General features: G+C 43.7%; 1 protein-coding gene across 3 annotated transcripts in view; it reads left to right on the top strand.

The window, feature by feature from the left end:
• Positions 1-18,661, top strand: part of LOC136712985 (protein sidekick-1) — a 287,347-nt gene that overhangs the window by 228,256 nt on the left and 40,430 nt on the right. For all 3 annotated transcript variants that reach the window (XM_066689864.1, XM_066689863.1, XM_066689865.1), the window contains 7 exons: positions 4,030-4,170; positions 5,270-5,451; positions 10,697-10,812; positions 11,595-11,790; positions 13,227-13,325; positions 15,067-15,258; positions 16,506-16,627. In XM_066689864.1, the coding sequence (XP_066545961.1) occupies positions 4,030-4,170; positions 5,270-5,451; positions 10,697-10,812; positions 11,595-11,790; positions 13,227-13,325; positions 15,067-15,258; positions 16,506-16,627 (1,048 nt within the window). The remainder of the gene's footprint in view (positions 1-4,029; positions 4,171-5,269; positions 5,452-10,696; positions 10,813-11,594; positions 11,791-13,226; positions 13,326-15,066; positions 15,259-16,505; positions 16,628-18,661) is intronic.

The raw sequence follows: 18,661 nt of genomic DNA, 5'->3' as shown, positions 1-18,661 counted from the left end.
GCTGGGGGCTGCCGGGGACTGCAGGTAGCTCGTGGCTGTTCGTACCATTCCTTGAGCAAGACTTAATAAAGCGTAGTTGTTTTGCTCAGGGATACAGTGGCTTTATCTTTTGTTCCAAAAGCATGTGGCATCCATTTATTCTAAAATGAGCAATTTATATTCATCAGATGTTATTGAACTGAGCTTCCTAAATTTCACATTTCTAGTGTTTGCCAAAAACCGTAATACATCTTAAAAGGAGTTCCGACTTAATTTATGGCAGCGAGCAGCACTATGGAATAATTAAGGGACTGCATTTTCTATCTACTTTTGTGAGCAAAATGAGAAAGTTATCCATTAGAGAACCAATATCTATTTATCCATGTGTGAATATTGACAGCACTCCATGAAAATGTGAGCGTTTGGGAATTCTGTGTGAATGGTTGTGAAAGTTGCAGAAACAGACCTGGTGGAATTAAACATGCGGGGAAATCACTGCACGACTCGGTGAGCAAAGACAAAGGAATCCATCCTGCTAATGAACTCTGATCCCAGCAGACAAGCGCAGCCCTGAAAAACGCATCCAAAACAAATGAGCCTGGAGTGGACGTGCATTTCCTTCACATCGCTGACACTCTCGTACCCTGACACATGGGGAATCGGTCGATAAGGACTCTTTGTTTTTGTTTGTTTGGATGAAGGATAGTCGCATTCCCTCCGGAACATGCTAATAATCAGTGGCGGTCCCAGCGCGAGTGTGGTTGCGTCTGCACCTCTGATCCCTGACTTCTTCATGAACTGTACTGATAGCTAACAGGTCTCAGCATTTAAGATTAAACAGCGCTGCGGCTGGAATCCCCTGCCTTCCTTTTCACAAGTGTTTTAGGAATAGTGAATAGTGTATTTATAAAGCGCATCAGTCTAGTAGCTGCTGCTTCATAATTACAGCCATTGTTAAACATTAATTTGGGAATAGACATCAAGGAACAGTTCAAAGCTCATAACATATGAAGACATTTTCAGATCTGTATTAATTCTGATTCAAAGACAAGTAGTGTTCGGGAAAACCAATCATCACTGAGTGTGGAGAAGTCTTGTGTCGGTTCCCCTTCATCTTCCAAAGTCAGACTCATCAGACAGTCAAGGACAGCTGAGGTCGTCTTCCAGAAGAAACAGCGCAGGGACAGGCAACGCTCTCACACCACTATAGTTGCCTGAATGTAGAATTGCACAGATTTCATAATTTACTATTTATAGTGCTTAAGCATTTTCAACCACATCCGATTAGGAAAGTCGGGGGGGGGATACAGCCTGAGAACATTAAATTTGCCAATAATTCTGTACCTCTTACTCTCAGAACCCCATTTGATATTGACAGCTGAAACAAATCAAATATTGATGAAGCTGTTATTAAAATTTGAACACCTACCTACTTAACTCTTGCTTGCCCCCCATTAATACTGTATTTACCTTTTAATTGTATTATGCACCCACATTCAATTTTAAGAAGCATCATTTGTTTAACGTTTTCACTCAGAAATGCCAATTACAGCTGGTCGGCGGTTCGCCCTGTTCCGAGTCGCATCACTCTCCTGCTCTCGGGTTGCGTCTCGTGTCTCTGGAGACGTTTTTCCATCGACACTGACCTCTACTTTGGCCTCTCACTGAGCACTGGGCTGCTCAGTCCCACTTCTGCTTTGTATTTATTTTATATTTTATGTTGTGTGACACATGATGCATGAACAAGTGTGTCTGTAGCGCATCGGCAGGCTTTGGCTGCGTTTCAAACCTTTATTGATGAACAAGTGATTTTTATGGCTCCTTGCCAGGCGTTGTATCACTTCCATTTGGAAACAAAGGCTTCAGGTCTGTTTCTGCCAAAGCTAATTTGTGCCGCAAAGCTTTATCTGCAGCTTTTTTATATTTATTACGCTTGTCAGAATCCACCGCGTGTGAAATAGTCCTGAGTGAATCACACTTATGGAACCAGGCAGTTGGACTGTGTCTGACCTACCTGCTCAAGTGTTTTGACAGGTGAAGAGTTTAAACTTTCAAAATAAATCAGTTTTTTACCCTGCTTACAAAGATATTGTGTTTGTAAAAACGTAGTTATTAAATACAATATGTAATAGTTTACACATTTAACCATTCGCCATAGAATTTGCATTGTAAAATTGTTAAAATTGCATAATGTCTTTTTCAGAGCCCCTCAGCGCCCCATTACATAGACATCAAGAAATACAATGTGTTTTATATAGAGAACATGTTGTGAAAATTCTCACAGGCCTTCAATCCCATGTGCTCCCACACAAGAAAACATATATGTTGTATGATGAGATTAATGACATTCCTGTTGATACACTGATGTTGTTGATACACTGTTGATTGCAAGATGTTTTATAGCAGATGTAGAGGCTGAATTGATTCGTTTGTAAATATTAAATGAAGCAAACGCTGTCGTTGTGATCTGACGAGCATGTGGTCCATATGGTCATGATTGGGCAGATTTACAAAGTAATATGAAAGTAATGCTGCTATTATTTGAAATTGAAAGCATTAATTAAGAAAAGCACTTCTAGCAAGGAATAATAAATGGGACCAGATTTAGGGAGACACTGATGATAAATCTGAAATAACCCAAGGATCCCTCATTAAACTTTGAATTCTTAAACTAAATTGATGTGGAGCAGCGATACTTGTTAATATAGACTTTACCATCCATTAGTGTGCGATGCATAGACTATGAAGAGCGAATGTGTTTCGGTGCTGTGGGACCAAACCCTTAATAAGCCGTCTGTAAAGTTATGATGATGCCTTTGTCCCATAAAAATATATTGCCAGCAGGTGGCCTTTTAAATAATAAATAAAAACAAGGTGACAGCTCTCAATTGCTGTAATAGCTTTGCAGAAGCACAGACCTGCCTCGTGAAAACTTGATTTGCACTGCAAGGCAGCTAATGTAAAACTATACTTCATTGTACTTACACAATGCTTACACAATGCTTACACAATGCTTACGCGGTGCTTCATCTTCGCTTTCTCAGACCCATCCATATGTAATTTAGTGTAGATGGTAAATGGCTCGTCAGCAGCATGTAACATGTTTACCATGTCAGTAAATACTGTTTTATATCAACTCTTCTCCCACTCTCTTGTCATCTCTCTTATATTCGTCTCTGATCTGCCTGTATGAGGCTAACCTTTTGAAATGCAACACAGTCAAACTTCAAACCTAAACATGTCCTTCAGGTGATGAAGAAATCGATTCTTGTCACACTTTCCATTTCATACACATCTCCTCTTCCTGAAAGTGAGGTACTTGAACTGTCAGAGGTGCAGCTTCACCAACTCATCTGTATCGTTCAGGCTTTGACTCTGTGATGCTCTCACTAAGCGCTGCAACTATCAAAACATTGCACGGGAACAGAAGCAAACATGGCACAAGAGATCAGAAAAGATGTCATTTATTTCACTGGTAATCAATTGGGTGAACACTAAGTAGAAACAAAATCAGAATTTGCAAATGAGATATACAGTCTAATGAGCGCTTATTGTGGTGGCTGACTCCGAAGCAATCTGCCACCTCAGGCAGTGCAGTCTGAGATCTGAGCCGGGCTGCTTATCACACTTGAACACGCCGCTGCGATATTGCACTAATGACTGCTTCTTTATTATTATTTCCATTACTTCTACACATTTGGTTTCTCCCCATTTTGAGTTTATTGGTATAGTTCCTCAACTGGAATATCTGTAATCTTTCTTTACTTATGTTGTACATGCACAGTTGCTCCCAGGAGTTCCCAGCTATCTTTCTCCTGCCTTTGATCTGTGTTCAGACACTGCAAGGAGAAGTCGATAGCACTGAGGTCATGTATGACCTGGCCCTCGTCTCTGCCGGGGTCCGTCAGGAGTGTGTGTCTGTAGCTGAGCTAGTGAGCCGAGTGCAGATGAATGCGTGCCTTTCGTTATTGTGCTCGATAAGTGCCAGCCCAGATGTCATTGTCCTGCTCGACGCTGGTGGTTTAAGCTTCCAATGCTTTTCCTTTGTAGACTGCTGCTGCGAGAGGAGCCACCCAGCGCCCCCCCAAAGAACATTGTGGCCAGTGGGCGCACCAACCAGTCCATCATGGTGCAGTGGCAGCCCCCCCCAGAGCCCGAGCTGAACGGGGTGCTGCGCGGATACGTCCTGAGGTAGGTGGGCCGGGGACTGGGGATACGTCCTGGGGTTGGACTTGGGACAGGAACTGGGGATACGTCCTGGGGTTGGACTCGGGACAGGAACTGGGGATACGTCCTGGGGTTGGACTCGGGACGGGGACTGTGGATTCGTCCTGGGGTAGGCGAGCCGAGGCGCAGCTTGGGGGCTGAGGACTGCTTTGCTGCTCTGTCTTACAGGTCTTTGAGGACGTTGGGCACTTTTCTCTCACTGTTTCCAGTGATTTGGGGCAAAACAAAAAATATTCTCAGAATAAATATATAATTTAAGTTCAGTGTAATATTTCAGCAATGCAAAGTGTACTTGTAAATTATATTTATTAAGATATGTATAGTTTTTGTATCCATCAATATTTTCAAACAGTGTTACTTTTAGCTGCCCAAAAGCTTAGAAACTGTGCCAGTTCTGCCAGAATGATTGTCATCATATTCAGTGCAGATGTATTCAAGTAGAAAAGTTGGTTTATGCTTCTGTTAGAGACGATCACTGTACAGCGCATTCTGACAAATACATCAGTGGCTCTGGAAGGATTATTTTCGTCACAAAGCCTAAATAGTTGTGGTCACAGCCATTGTCCAATGAAAACACCACATCTGGAACTATGAAGCAACTTAAATGGAGATGAAAAGGGGCTTTCGCTTCTTAATAGCGAAAGTCCTGTTTTTGTGTCTTTATTTCTCACACTGCCAGGAAGGCAAACAAACGTTTACAAGAATACCATTGTGCTTCCAGACTTTGACGCTAAAGGGTCCGAGCCCGCTGGAGACCACCCTGTAATTCGTGATACTTTAAATTTTTATGGTGTCTCAACCCCGCCTGTTATAAGCCGAATGAGTATTTTTAGCAGTCGCCACTAAGCAGAGATTTGGGGTAAGGGCCTTTGGTAAGTTCTTTGAATTGCATTAGTTACCCTGTGGGCTGAATTCATTTTAAAGCCTGGCAGTGTGTTTTTTTTCCTTCCTTGAGTAAATCTGCTATATATTTATAGTAGTGTTGGGACAGTTTCAGGTGAATTAATCTGCCTTTTTCATTCTGGTTGTCATGTGTGCTTTTGCTCTTATCCTGTGATTCCAGGTATCGCCTCGCCGGTCTTCCCGGGGAGTACCAGCAGAAGAACATCACCAGCCCCGAGATCAACTACTGCCTGATTGCAGACCTCATCATCTGGACACAGTACGAGATCCAGGTGGCCGCGTACACCGGAGCCGGCCTGGGAGTGTTCAGCTCGCCCGTGAGCGAATACACGCTGCAGGGAGGTGAGGCGTCACTGCTGTCCATACCGCCCTCCTTCCGTGGCATCACCGCTGCAGCCGTCACACATGGGCCCCTCCTGTAACGTGACGTGGGATTTAATGGGCTGAGTAATCAGGATTAGATGATGATGTTAATAGAACTTTCAATTATATTATTGTTCTCATTTATCTAAATATCTTTTATTTTCTGCCACACAAAAGGAATCCAGTTCCTGCAAGTGAACAATGCAGAAGCACAGAAGCCAATAGTCTTCTGTGTTTGAGGTTAATCTTGTTCGAAACAATTATTTTAAATCCCTTTGTCAGCCGTGGAGATTGTTCATTAGGGGCCTCAGACCCGTGTCTGCGCTGGCTCGGGCCCCACGCTCCCGTAATGGATTTCTGGCCTGACTGGGCTTTCAGATGTCATAAACTGCGCCAGTGTTGGTGGGAGCAGTCAAGCCCATTTAAAGGTTTTACTGCTGGCCTGATTGGCCATTTAAATGATTATTTTAAGAAGAGCAAATTTATTGACTCTGGGGCAACAGTGAATCGAGACCATTAATTTATCTAATTTGTTTTATGTGGAAATGCATCAATGATGGAGTTGAAAGCTCTTAATATGACCAAGTCAGTCATGGGATCAGGATTACTGAAACTCAAAATACATCTCAAAACATAAAGCCTGATTCGTTTAGATGATTGTTTCCATTAAACCTCATTTTATTGACATGGAAACTGCTCATCTCATTGACTTCTTTTATTTGATCTTCAAAATGTATGTGGCTGGAAGGAAAAAAATTCAAAATTCAAATGTGTGATCAAATCAGGTCAATGTTTCCAAAATATAATTAGCATCTCGTTTAACAAGGAGACATGACTAACTTTGTGATAGTAAATGTATATATCTCAGAACACGTTTACACTGATTAAATACTATAATATCAGGTATTTATGTTATAGTACAAAAATATTACGTTCTGTTCACAAAAACAGTGTAAAGTAGCTGCATTATGGGTTTTATGTCACACAGGCCAGGAAGCCAAGCAGTTGTGTAGAGAAAGCTAGTGACGGCAAGAACTTGTTCTCGTCTGAAGGGAGAGTGAAAACGGGAAACAGAATTGCCTCCTAGCTGTGCTGGTCATATTGGGTTATTTCCACCACTGGCAATCCACCCACAGTCCTCACACATTTCACTTCCTCACAATGTTCAGAACGCCTCACCAGAAGACAACAAAGGTCTCCCGAGGTATATTGATAGCTTTGCTAATTTAAAGGCATCTATTTCTATAGCACTGAGCAACATATTGTATGGCGTATATCTCACAAACAATTAACAAGCTGAGCAAAAATATATTATTCCAATTTACCAGGCTTCTGAATAAAAGAAAAGTCAAACAAACAGCAAAGAGAACAGCTGTTTTACAGAGTAATGTATTCACATAGCTGCCGAGGTGCATTGCAGCTGTGCAAGTTTCCAGCTCCTGAGTGCAAACATATAAGTATGGTTATCTGTGATGGTGCCGCTCCAGAGATTAGTGATCTGAAGCCCATGTGAGCGCGGCGGTGTCGGCAGGGCGTCGGGCAGCAATGGGTAAGTTCAGGAAGACTGATGGACTTTTCTTAGTCTCTCCTCTTCACACCCCCCTGACGTGTCAGGGGCTGTTGTGGCCAGAAGATCTGCTCTTGACCTCCACTGCAGGAGTTGTTGCGATTTTTGGAAGGCAAGCCCGTTGTCACATTTTTAGTTCAATTTTCCAGTTTTAATATTTGTGTATTTATTAAAGTTTAATTTACCCAACCACTTATTTTTCTTTCATAATTGCAACTGGATTTGAGTTTAGATATCATGAGCAAACCACGGCACTGAGAAACAATCCTGTTTTGTCTAATCAGTGAGAACCTTGCAGTCTGTTTGGGCTTTACCAGTAAGACCCAAACCAGCTGAATAAGCACATTATTAGTAAGAACCGTACAGTCTTTATGGAAATATTATCAGAAACACTCATGCATTCAGCAGACCAGTTGCTGGCTTTTGTTTGGTTTATTGATATCCAGACATGTCATTGAATTGCACGGTTAATTAAAATATCACAAATCGTATTCACTGGTCTACTGCAGTCTGCGCTGTTTTCACAGTTTTTTATTTTTACTGTTTATTGACAATCTCTGGAATGAATATACTGGAATAATTTCACCACGTGTATGAATGTGTGAATGCTGTTATAGTGCCTGTGTGTAGCGCAGGTTTTACATCACAGGTGCTTAATTCTTCATTGCCATGCATTATATCAAAGCTTGAAATGCATTTTCCTTTGCAAATTAATAAAATAAGAAGATTACAATTCTGCTTTAGATAAGAGTATTCCTATGTGAGGATAAACCACAGCATATATCTATGTAAAGTATTTTTAATACACTGCCCTCTGTGCTGAACTGAGGAGATGAGTAGCGAGTGATGGCATCTCTGAGTGATGGCTGCACGGCGCCGCGCAGGCGAGCAGAGGAGGGGCGAGCGCATTCCCCCCCGGACCAGAGCAGCTCACAGCAATCGCCATGCTTTAACAGGTCTCAAGACTGAATGATTACAACAATACTGTAATACTGAGAGTTAAAAGTGGTTATTTTATATTCTTCTTGATGTTTTTATACATTCTGTTAACTAACATTTTAGATCTTCCATTTAATATCTCAAGATGCTAATTTCAGCAATTTAACTCTAGACCTTGTCAGAATAACTGTAATTGATCAGATTACATTGGAGGTTCATATAATCCTGCGGTTATTAAAAAGTAAAAGCAAAGTGTTTGCCACTGATTTTCTGCTCTAAAGTCTTGTGGCTCCATTGGGTTAGCTGAGCAGCAGTGATTTTAACAGGAAGGTAGGAAGAACAACCTAAATCTGTATATTCACTCCTATTGAAACAGCACTGATAGATATTAACCATTTGAACTGTGGTTTTGCATTGAGGATTATGTCCTGTAAATCCACTTTTCAGGGGATTCGTATGCCTTTGTGCAGCGGTTGCCTCTCACCCCTCCTAAATCATATTGAAGTTGGTCGAGTAAAATGTCAAATCCAATAAGCATTGTTGAGATATAAACCCTAATCTGGATTGAAATGTTCCCAGACATCAGCCCTCTGCTCTGAGCCACTGGGCTGGCAGGCAGAGAGAGAGAGCGCTTTGATTTATCGAGGAAATCTGGGCTCTTCAGTCGAGGTGCAGCCGCTGCCGTTAATCCAGCTTTGCATGTTGTCAGTGTTTACTTATAAAACTTAAATTTATTTGTGTTTTTTCCCTCTGAAATGTAAGAGTTTGACATCCCAGCAGCGAGGCGGTGCGGCTCGGCGGACCAGCCCGCTCTGCCGGTGTCGGTGCTGCAGCTCTAGGCCCTGCTCTTGTTATTTCAGTAAGGCTGGCTGGGAGCCTGATATCTGTGTTTGTATAGTGTGTTTCTTAGCAGTTGTCACAAAACATACACGTTGCAAGAAAGAGTAAGAGCATGAAAATACAATATGCAACTTCCCAATACAATACACTACAATATACAGCAATATATCCCAATCAGAACTGAGAACGAGAACAGAAAGTTGTGTTTCTCTCTTTATGGTCAGTTTAGGGGTCGGAAATAAGGCAATAGTTACATCAGTCAAAACAGGCTTAATAACAGATGAGGTTCAGCTAAGGCAGTGCAGAGTGCCAGAATAAATACTAACAAGGGGCAATACTGTGGAGCAGCGTGGTGTGGAGCAGGTGCGCCGGAGTTACACAGTGCAGGAGAGGTTGAGGGTCCGGAGGGGGTGTGGAGGTCCTTCAGGTGCTCCCAGAGGTGTTCCCTGAGATGCTCGCTGTGACATGAGCTCTGACGATGATGGGAAATTCTCCAGGTCACTGGAATTATGCCACATCGGTTAACTGTCCCTTCGTCTGTGTCCTCGGACAGCCTGGCGAGACACTTCTGCATTCAGGGGTCGTTCTTCTGAAAGTAAAATTATGAGACTGTTTTCCTAAAAGTCTCGGCACTGCGGTCTGCAGTTATCTTGTCTACTTCCACGAGTGACAGCTAAAGGATTAAAGAAGGGATTCATGTAAATCAGTTTGACATGCCCACACCTAAAGGCAAGAGTGCAGTGAGGAAATTCACCTGGAGGCTGTACGTTACCTCAGGGGGGCAGTCTGGCCTGGTGATTAGCATGGGAATCATGGAGTCGGTGGGTCGGCCTCTGAATGCAATGGAGCTAACACCTCTCAGTGCGAATCTGCGGGGGGGGCACCAGTCACTTCTCATTATTGGCTCCAAATCACACCACTGTCAATTAACATATGAGGAGCAAGGAGGAGAGGAGGCATGTTACTCGAGCAAGCCGTGATAATTAACATCTTTAGTATTCGACTGAGGGGGATCTCTCAATCATCGTGACAGGAGGGGATGTGTGCTAACAAGCAGAGCGTGAGCGCCCTGTGTGCAGGGGGACGTGGGCTCTCAATGTCCGCTCTCCAGGTGCGAACTAACGTCCCAACGCAGTGGCTGTGGGAGTGAGCTGGACTGAAGGGTGTCCTGGCTGTTGTCCAAAGCTCTTTACACAGAAAATGGTTTTCAGCAGGAAGTGAAGAAAGTGTGGATGATTGGAATTTCAGAGTTGTTGTTTTTAATGTCTGTTATGAATACAGATCTACATGTGCTGTTGACAACCCCCTTCTGTTGTGCACTGTAAATACCAAGAGTGGTACGGTGTGGGTTTAGCACTTTCTCAGAGCTAAATGGGCTGCAGATGTGTGCGAGTCATGCTGCAGCTGGTGCCGCAGGAAGACATTGAAGAGGATAGAGTGTTGGGCGTTAGTCTAGGGGGTCTGGTGATGTTTCTGTTAATTTCCTTGTGAGGTTGTGGTGTAGCGCCAGCCTCAGTCAGGGCTGACTGTTGTGTAGGACTGGGGGGGGGGGGCTGGCTTTATGAGTCACAGTCATTTCTGTGCTTTCGGGAGCTGAAAGCACTTCAGCCTGTGGTGTAACATCATTACTGCGAGCTGTCAGTCTGCAGATATCTGGAATGGCATCGCCGCTGCGCCAGCAGAGCGAGGCCGAGGAGCGACACGTAGCCCAGTATCACACCATCAGCCAGCCGCGGCAAACAGGGATTTTATGAAAAGGGGATTCTTGCCTTTGACGGCTCCATCCTCTCTGAAGGCTCAGGAGGCGCTCTGCTCTCCAGCCCTGTGGTGTTGCACGTGTTTTTGTTTGTCCGTCTCACTGTTCCTGTCCGTCCTCAGTTCCAACAGCTCCACCGCAGGACGTCGAGGCCGAGGCCATTAACTCCACCACCATCAGATTCTCCTGGACCCCCCCCCCTCAGCAGTTCATCAACGGCATCAACCAGGGCTACAAGGTAAGGCGCCGTGACCCCAGACTGCAGCAGCCTCTTTGTGCTCTTGTTTCCCAGTCATTCACGATTGGTATGAGATTAGGGGGTTAGACTAAATATTGCTCTGCTTTTTGTCTGCCATCAAATCTGATGTTCAACAGGACACCCTGTCCCCCTGCCCTCTCCTACATCACCCGAGGACCTTCTGACACAACAACACAATGTGTCTGTTTTAAAGCCTGTGTTAACCTGGTCACAGCGTGTTAAGCTTCTGAGACGCAACACTTGAAAATACCAGGCGCAACGATCGGCTCCAGGGTATTTGTAGAGTCTCCCATACATTGAGATTGAAGATGATGGAGATGCAGCATCGCTCAGGTCTGGCGGACATGCATAAGCTCACCTTGGAAACCCTGGCACATGAGGAGTCCGTGCCTGTGGATGCAACTGAGTTTCTCTTGCAGTGTGTTGAAGTCCCAATACATTTTAAGTAAATCTGGCACTGAAGATTATTTTTTTCTGACCCAATGTTTATGTTTGATCTTTTTTTCTTCTCTCCTAACATGATGCGCCTCTTTGTTGGTTTTCACAGGGAGGAAAGCAAGTTTGTTTTTTGTCGTTTGACTTTTCTGCTGGTTCTGTTTTTCCCTGCATGCTTACAATTAGATCCATATCATTATTCCAGCATTACTTTCATAAGATAAAACGAAGTGCAGTCAAGAAAATGTTTATTCGACGTGTTTCAGAACAGTCTGTAGTGTCTGCCAGACAGATGTGGTTTTCAGGGGTCCCGTTTCGCCCCTCAGCTCCTGGCGTGGCCGCAGAACTCTCCGGAAGCAGCCACCGTGGTGACGATCACCCCGGATTTCCATGGCGCCCGGCACCAGGGCGTCATCAGCGGGCTGCACAAGTTCTGCTGGTACCAGACCTCGGTCCTGTGCTTCACCACCCCAGGCGACGGGCCCTACAGCTTCCCCCAGCCCGTCCAGACCCACGAGGACAGTGAGTGACGACGGGACGAGGCAGATGATTCTGTCCATGCTGTGTGCTTCCACATGTTTAATCTCAACCGATGAAACAGTCTGTCTAATCCTACTTGAGTCAGTTACTGAGCATCAGCTCCTGTCCAGCAGTGTGTTTGTGTGCCCGTCTGTGTATTTTTCCATTCTGAACTGATTTACAGATCCTTTCTCTTAGCTGCTATATTTGGTAATGAAATTGAGGATTTAAAGAGTGTGGACTTAAAATTGTGATGAATACAGGTTACAGTGCGTGCAGCGGTGCTGCGCTGCCGTGTGAGCAACACGAAAGCTTGGCTTGTTGCCTGTTGTTGTCCGATACAGCCAGGCCTGAGATCAGGATCCTCTCCTTTAGCGAAGGTCTCAGCACTGTGAGGCGCCAGTGGCAAATGCACTCTGGTGTATCTGACTTGAATGTCCAGTCATTTCTGAAGGAAGACAAATGTGTAAATTGGAGATAAGTATAGTTTTTAAATTCTAATTCCACATTTCATTACCTGACAATCATGAAGACTTATCTGGCCATGAAGTCATTTTAATTCCTGTGCATCGCTGCAATGATCAGTTCTTATCTCCAGCCCTGATGTAGAGAGATTCTTCCAAAGTTCAGCAGCGATGCAAATGTCACGGCTCAGATACATCAAGGGCTCCTTCATTATCTACCAACTCTAATACTAGACCGTTCTGAACAGCTGCAGACTTCTTATCTACAGTGATAATTTTTTGAGACAGTTAAGTTCAACACTATGAGCTGTTTTTAAAGAGTCGCAGACTGATAGTCTTCATGGTTTTAAATAACGTTGTTAAACTTGTTAAATATGGTGTTTTAGGGATAAGTCTGACACCGTCACTATGTGAAACCTTCATTTCCTCTCTAAGAACTCCAGCTGTATGTTTGCAGGCTACGTGGGCTACTGGCTTTAAATCATGTCAGACTTCACTTCAGTTCAGAGACGGGTTGTTGTCTGTGTGCAGCTGTGTGTGCTGACAGTTTGTGACTCCATTCCTGGATTAATATGCAGGCCGGTGATTTACAATGCAGCCACGTCGCTCTACAGATACCTCTCCAACGTGCCAGAGAGCAATCAGCCGGACTCATCTCCCGCTGGCTGTGATCTAGTGCTGAGCTCTCAGAGACGTGGACAACAGCGCCTGCACTGTAATAATGCATCTCCTGCCCCTCTGCGCTCGTGAATTACAACCCGTACAGAACTTTGGGATGTTTCATTCTGCGAACGGGGGATTTTATTTACGCATTACTATGCCGCGGCCATCTGTCCTTACTGAGAAAAAGATCACCCGTGATGAATCTTTAAACTTTTGTTTGTGTATCAGACCTGGTGAATGTAAGTGCAGGGGTGGGGGGTTCCTGTGTGCCTGCTGTCCTTTCAGTTGAATTTCCTTTCCCCTGTGTCTCAGAGCCCGGTCCGGTGGGTCACCTGGGCTTCACGGAGATCCTCGACACTTCTCTACGGGTCAGCTGGCAGGAGCCCCCGGAGAAGAACGGGGTCATCACGGGTACGTGTCACATGCGGCAGGAAAGCGCGTCTCAGCAGTGGCTCTTAAAGCGTCGGGGCTCTCGGGCCCCAGTGTGTGACCCCTGGGTCTCGCAGCACAGCTCTCTACCGCCACCTACTGTGCCGGTGGCCGCACAGCGAGTCTGAAGGAGGGAAAACGAGCTGCTCTTAGTGAAGGAAGCCACAATCTGTATAACGATCATTATAGATGAAGTGAAGGTGCTTCTGGTTTCCCCTCTTATTCCTTTAGCCTCAATGCAGTCCCTCCCACACCCTCACAGCACCATTAAATGCTCTTGAATTTGCTAAAAAAATAAGTTGGGTAGTGTTGAAATTAATTGTTTTAATAAGCTGATTAAAGCAAAGAAAACCACATTTCCCACTTGGGGAATTAAATCCAGATTAACTTAATCATGTAAGTATATATTTGCACATATTTATATACATTTATATTCTATCTTCCAGTAAAGAGAGTGGATACCAGACAACTTATTAGTTTTGCGTCTGTGACAAAAAATGATTAATTGCATCTTTTCCGTTGTTTTAGCCCCGATATGCAATATAATCTACCGTCCTTCTGGTACAATTCAGATGAACATTGCATTAGTGCATGCATAGGTAGGCTTCTCGAAAGGTGTTTCATTTTAATTTAGCAGGGACTGCGAGTTCTCGCTGCTGTTTTAATGGATATGCTTCTATTTAACACTTCATTGAGTTTTTGCACAAAGGCCATTAAGTGGCATTATTGTTTGACGTATCCAGGCAGAAATATGGCTTTATATTCAGTATAGTGATGTTTGTAAGAATGGGTTTGTGAAATCGTGGAAACGGTAATATTGCACACACGGTGTGCGCTAACCCGACATGTTATCATCAGGAAACAATTCATCAGACACGTTAACGGCTTGAGAATCTGATGCACCCAATTAAGGGAAGGTTACCTGCTAACATATGTTTTTCCACTAGAATGAAAAGAAAGTGCCAGCCATTAAGCATCAAGGAGTCCAAAATAAAATAAATGAATGAGATTGGATGTGGATTAAATTTAAATCATCTCTAACAGCCTCCATCGTTAACAGAACACAAGGCATTGTTTCCTCCTGCATGTTTGCTTTCCTTGTTTCTTGCAGGGTCTTTCAGTGCAAACGTTGATGTATGAGCATCTCAATGCAAGAGGACAGTCTGTGATTGGAAACACTGCTGACTGCGAGAAAATATACTCCAGATAAACAGCAAATTATACAGGACCTCTGCAGGCTATTAGTCTCCGTTAGACACAGGTTAGGGAGTGGTGTCCAAGGTCTAGATAACTGAAAAGAGCCTGGGCTTGTTTCTAAATTTAGGAGTGAAGTCAGTAATACCCATCCCTTGCGCTGACCTGGATCCTCTGTGTTCGTCCTGGATAAATTGTGCCTTCATGTCCTGACAGCGGAGTTTACTCTCCAACCCGGCCCTGAAGTGGTGTACAGCCCCGTTATAGCAGCAGTGTGTGATTAATTTGTCTGTATACATAAAAAGCACAATGTGAAAGGTATATCTGTCAATAGAAATGAAATGGCTGTTGTAGGAGTGTGTGCGTGCCAAGTGTTGCAGGACTGCTCTCTGTCTTGCTCGTGGTTTCCTCTCGACTCTGAGAGCTCAGAGTTTGTCCATTCGCAGCACATGAAGGTCCTCGTTGTTCTCACTTAGGATCCCCACTCTGATGACAGCGTTTCACTGTGTTCCTCTGTGCTCCTCTGCAGGGTACCAGGTGTCGTGGGAGGTGCACGGCAGGAACGCGTCCCGAGTGACCCGCACGATGCCCAACTCCACGCTGGAGTACAAGGTCACGGGCCTGACCTCTCTCACAACTTACACCATCGAGGTGGCAGCCATCACCACGGCCGGGCTGGGTGCCGCCACCTCGTCCACCATCTCCTCTGGGGTGCCGCCAGGTCTGTGTGCAGGGTTTGATGAGACACTCGTGCTGAAGCAGCTGGGTTGTGGTTGTGGGTGTTAGCTCTTCAGTCCTAATCATCCGTTCTGGCCTGCGAGCCTGTAGGTCGTGTAACAGAATTCAAACTGACCGAAACCCTGTGTTTCATGTTGTTTCACACAGGTTGTGATAATCGTTGTTTATACATGTACAGGACAGCTGCTGTATGAGTTTGTGATAGAAGAATGCAGGGTTTTTGATGTTTTAACTTACTCAAGGACGCGGCAGTGCAGGCATTACAGCTCATTCTGGATATGGGTGACAAATCATTGTCAATATCTGAAATGCTTCAACGTCGAAGTCTGTGGGACGGGATTGATGTCCAAAAAAAATGTTAATCAGGTTTGCTAATAAGCAGCATCCAATGTGTGTGTGTTTGAGAGATTGTGTGTGCGTGTGAGAGTGTGTGTGTGTGTATGTGTGTACACCACCAACACTCGGCACGCACACGCACGCTGTGTAAATCTAAATCTTGTTTATCCATAAAATCTATAGTTCTTCCAGTGCATTTCAATGGCTTTACATTTGGCAGACGGCAATCCTGAAGCTTTGCACATGGATCAGAATGAATATGAATAATGATCTTTTAAGCTGGCATTGTCTTTGTGGAAGCTGATAAGTCGCTGTTTTTGCTCAGCAATGAATCAAAAATTTGCTATGGAGAAGTAGTATTAATTTAAACTAACTTAGAGGCCCAGTGTTTGTCACTGTAAAATGATGTATGCATGACTATGGAGAAAAGCCAAGTGCAAGCTGCTCTCCCTGTTGATAAACTGCAAATTGGAAGTCATGAGTGCGGCAGCGAGAGCCGCGGAGCTCACCGGGGATTATGGGGACAGAGATGCAACAGTTATCAACTATTAGTACTTTTAGTGCCATGAATTGCTTAATTAAAGTTCTCTAAAATCTATAGTGTAAAATGTGAAAGAAACAGAATTTATCTCGTGGATATTTGAATTTTAACACTTCCATTACTGAACTGAAAATTTAAACCGTCGTGAAAATCTGTGTATGAAATTGCCCGTTTCCAGTCCTCAGCTCTGTATTGTGGTAGTAGATTACAGGCCAAATGCTTTACATTTAGTTTAATGAATCGTATTATACCTCATCAATTATTTACTTAATATCATTTGTAGATTTTGCAGAGTGCCAATAATAATTTATTAAGTCCTGGAATATCCTTCCTCTTGTTTCTGTTCAACTCAGAGCTCCCCGGGGTCCCGACGAACCTCATCATCTCCAATATCAGCCCCCGCTCTGCCACACTGAAGTTTCGCCCAGGGGACGATGGCAAAACATCCGTGTCAAAGTGGATTGTGGAGGGGCAGGTTGGTGCTATTATTATTATTATTATTATTATTATTATTATTATTATTATTATTATTATTATTATTATTATTAATAATACAGTTATAGAAATAATAGAGAAGGTGTGGACTGTCAAGGATACAAAACATCTGGAAGTGGAGCTCCTTTCATCTTCCAGTAATGATCTATTGTTTTATTGCTGATATATTCAATAAATACTTGACTCATCCTTACAGAGGTTAAGAAGGACCTGTTCTGAAGAGAATAGTGGGGTGCTGGAGATTAATTGGGGTTTAATACGGCGTTGGCGATGACCATGAGCTCTGAACATCACAGCAGCGGCGTCTTGTACTATAATCAAACACTACACAGCAAGACGAATTTCTGAATTAAATTGCTTTTTTTCTACAGTAAGAAAGGAAGTTTAGATTGTGGGATTTACTGAATGGTTATATTGGTTTCTGGTAAAACTTCCAACTTTTAATAATATATACAAATAACTGAAAATTGCTAAGGCATTTCTCCTTTTTTTTTCTTATCAATTGCGTTTTCATCAAAAGCAAATAGCTCCAAACCAGGATATCTGACTGTTAATGCCTAATGCTATGAAACATTTGCTTGCACTTTAATAGAAAATTGTTGCTCTAGTGTGATTTAAGATTGCATGCATTTTCCATTTATTTATTTTTTGCAAATAGCTCAGCTAGCCTTTAGGGTTACTGGGCAGCAGCATTTCATCTCAAATTAAATCTGATATTTTGTTTAGAAGGCAGCACCATGGGGGGCTTATATACATCTCATTTTAATAAATAGATCCCCAGCTCAGGAGTCATAAATACGATTATTCATATTTATGGATTAACCGTGATGGGTGCAATTCACAGAATAGTACTGCCTCCAGTGAAGTGTTTTTTAAATTTTATAATCCTAAAATATTAAATGGTAGAAATGTCTTGATATATTGAAGATTTGATTTTAATAAAAAGGGATGCATTGCCTGCTATTACAATATCTATCCCAATATCAGGAAATGGCATTGAAGGTCCACAGCAATACATGAAACTTTTCTAGACTGTTGACTCCCTGATTGAACCCATTAGATTAGTTCAGAGGTGTGTGTCCCTAATGCAGCTGACATATTCAAAATCTGTGGTTACGTGTCTGTCCTTTTGCGCAGATCCTTGTCTCCTCCCTCTTGTAGTATTCGGATCATATAACGCTGTGCGTGTGCCTGGTCCTCTTGCTACTTTTGCTACAGTCTTATCATGAAGGATTACCGGCGTAATCGAAGACCGTGACAGTTTTTATTTTAACCCCTGCTGTCTGCCGGTACCTGGCCTCGTCAAACCGTGGGACTTAATTTCCCAGAATTCATCTCAGTACTGTCACCAGTGCTTCAGATTTCACAGCTTCAGGGAGGGAGACTATGCACAGTTCATTGCCTGTTAAACACACTGGTAGTGCTTTTGCCTGGAGATCTGCGATCCCTGTGTGGAGAACGGCGCTTTGAAGGCTCATGAAAAGAAGTGTAAAGATGTGCGCAGGCCGCTGCTCAGCCTTTGTTCTGCATGAACATTGCACCACAGTGCCAATTACAGTGAGCAGCTGGGATGTCTCGCCGGGGTCTGTTTCTGGAAAATTCGATTTTTACACCTTGAACAACAGGAGTTGTTGGCGCAGTGCACCGAGCAAAGCAATGTTTTCTTTACCTTGACAAAGTCTTCCTTACATTCATTAAGTGCAGCTGTGGCTCTCAAACAGCATGCGCCGCTGCACAACAGCCCTTTTTGAGAAAGTTAATATCCTGTGACCTTGCCGGTGTGCCAGCCAGCCGGATTGAGCAGCTTCCACGAGGACGAGGCACTAAACTGACTCGCAGAGGGCTGAGGCACAGATAAACAGATTGTTCTGCGCACGGGGCATAAAATACAACTTCAGTCGCCAGCTTAAGATGCTCCTGCTCTCCTATCTATCATGTTGGCACATACACTTACCACATACCTGGTGTTTTATGGATCCTGCAGAGAGCAATATGGCTGTATACAGTTAAGGCT

The sequence above is a fragment of the Amia ocellicauda genome, chromosome 17 (genome assembly GCF_036373705.1).
Source record: "Amia ocellicauda isolate fAmiCal2 chromosome 17, fAmiCal2.hap1, whole genome shotgun sequence".
NCBI classification, from domain to species: domain Eukaryota; kingdom Metazoa; phylum Chordata; class Actinopteri; order Amiiformes; family Amiidae; genus Amia; species Amia ocellicauda.
The sequence above is the reverse complement of the archived record's forward strand: the minus strand, read 5'-3'. Positions and strand labels throughout refer to the sequence as shown.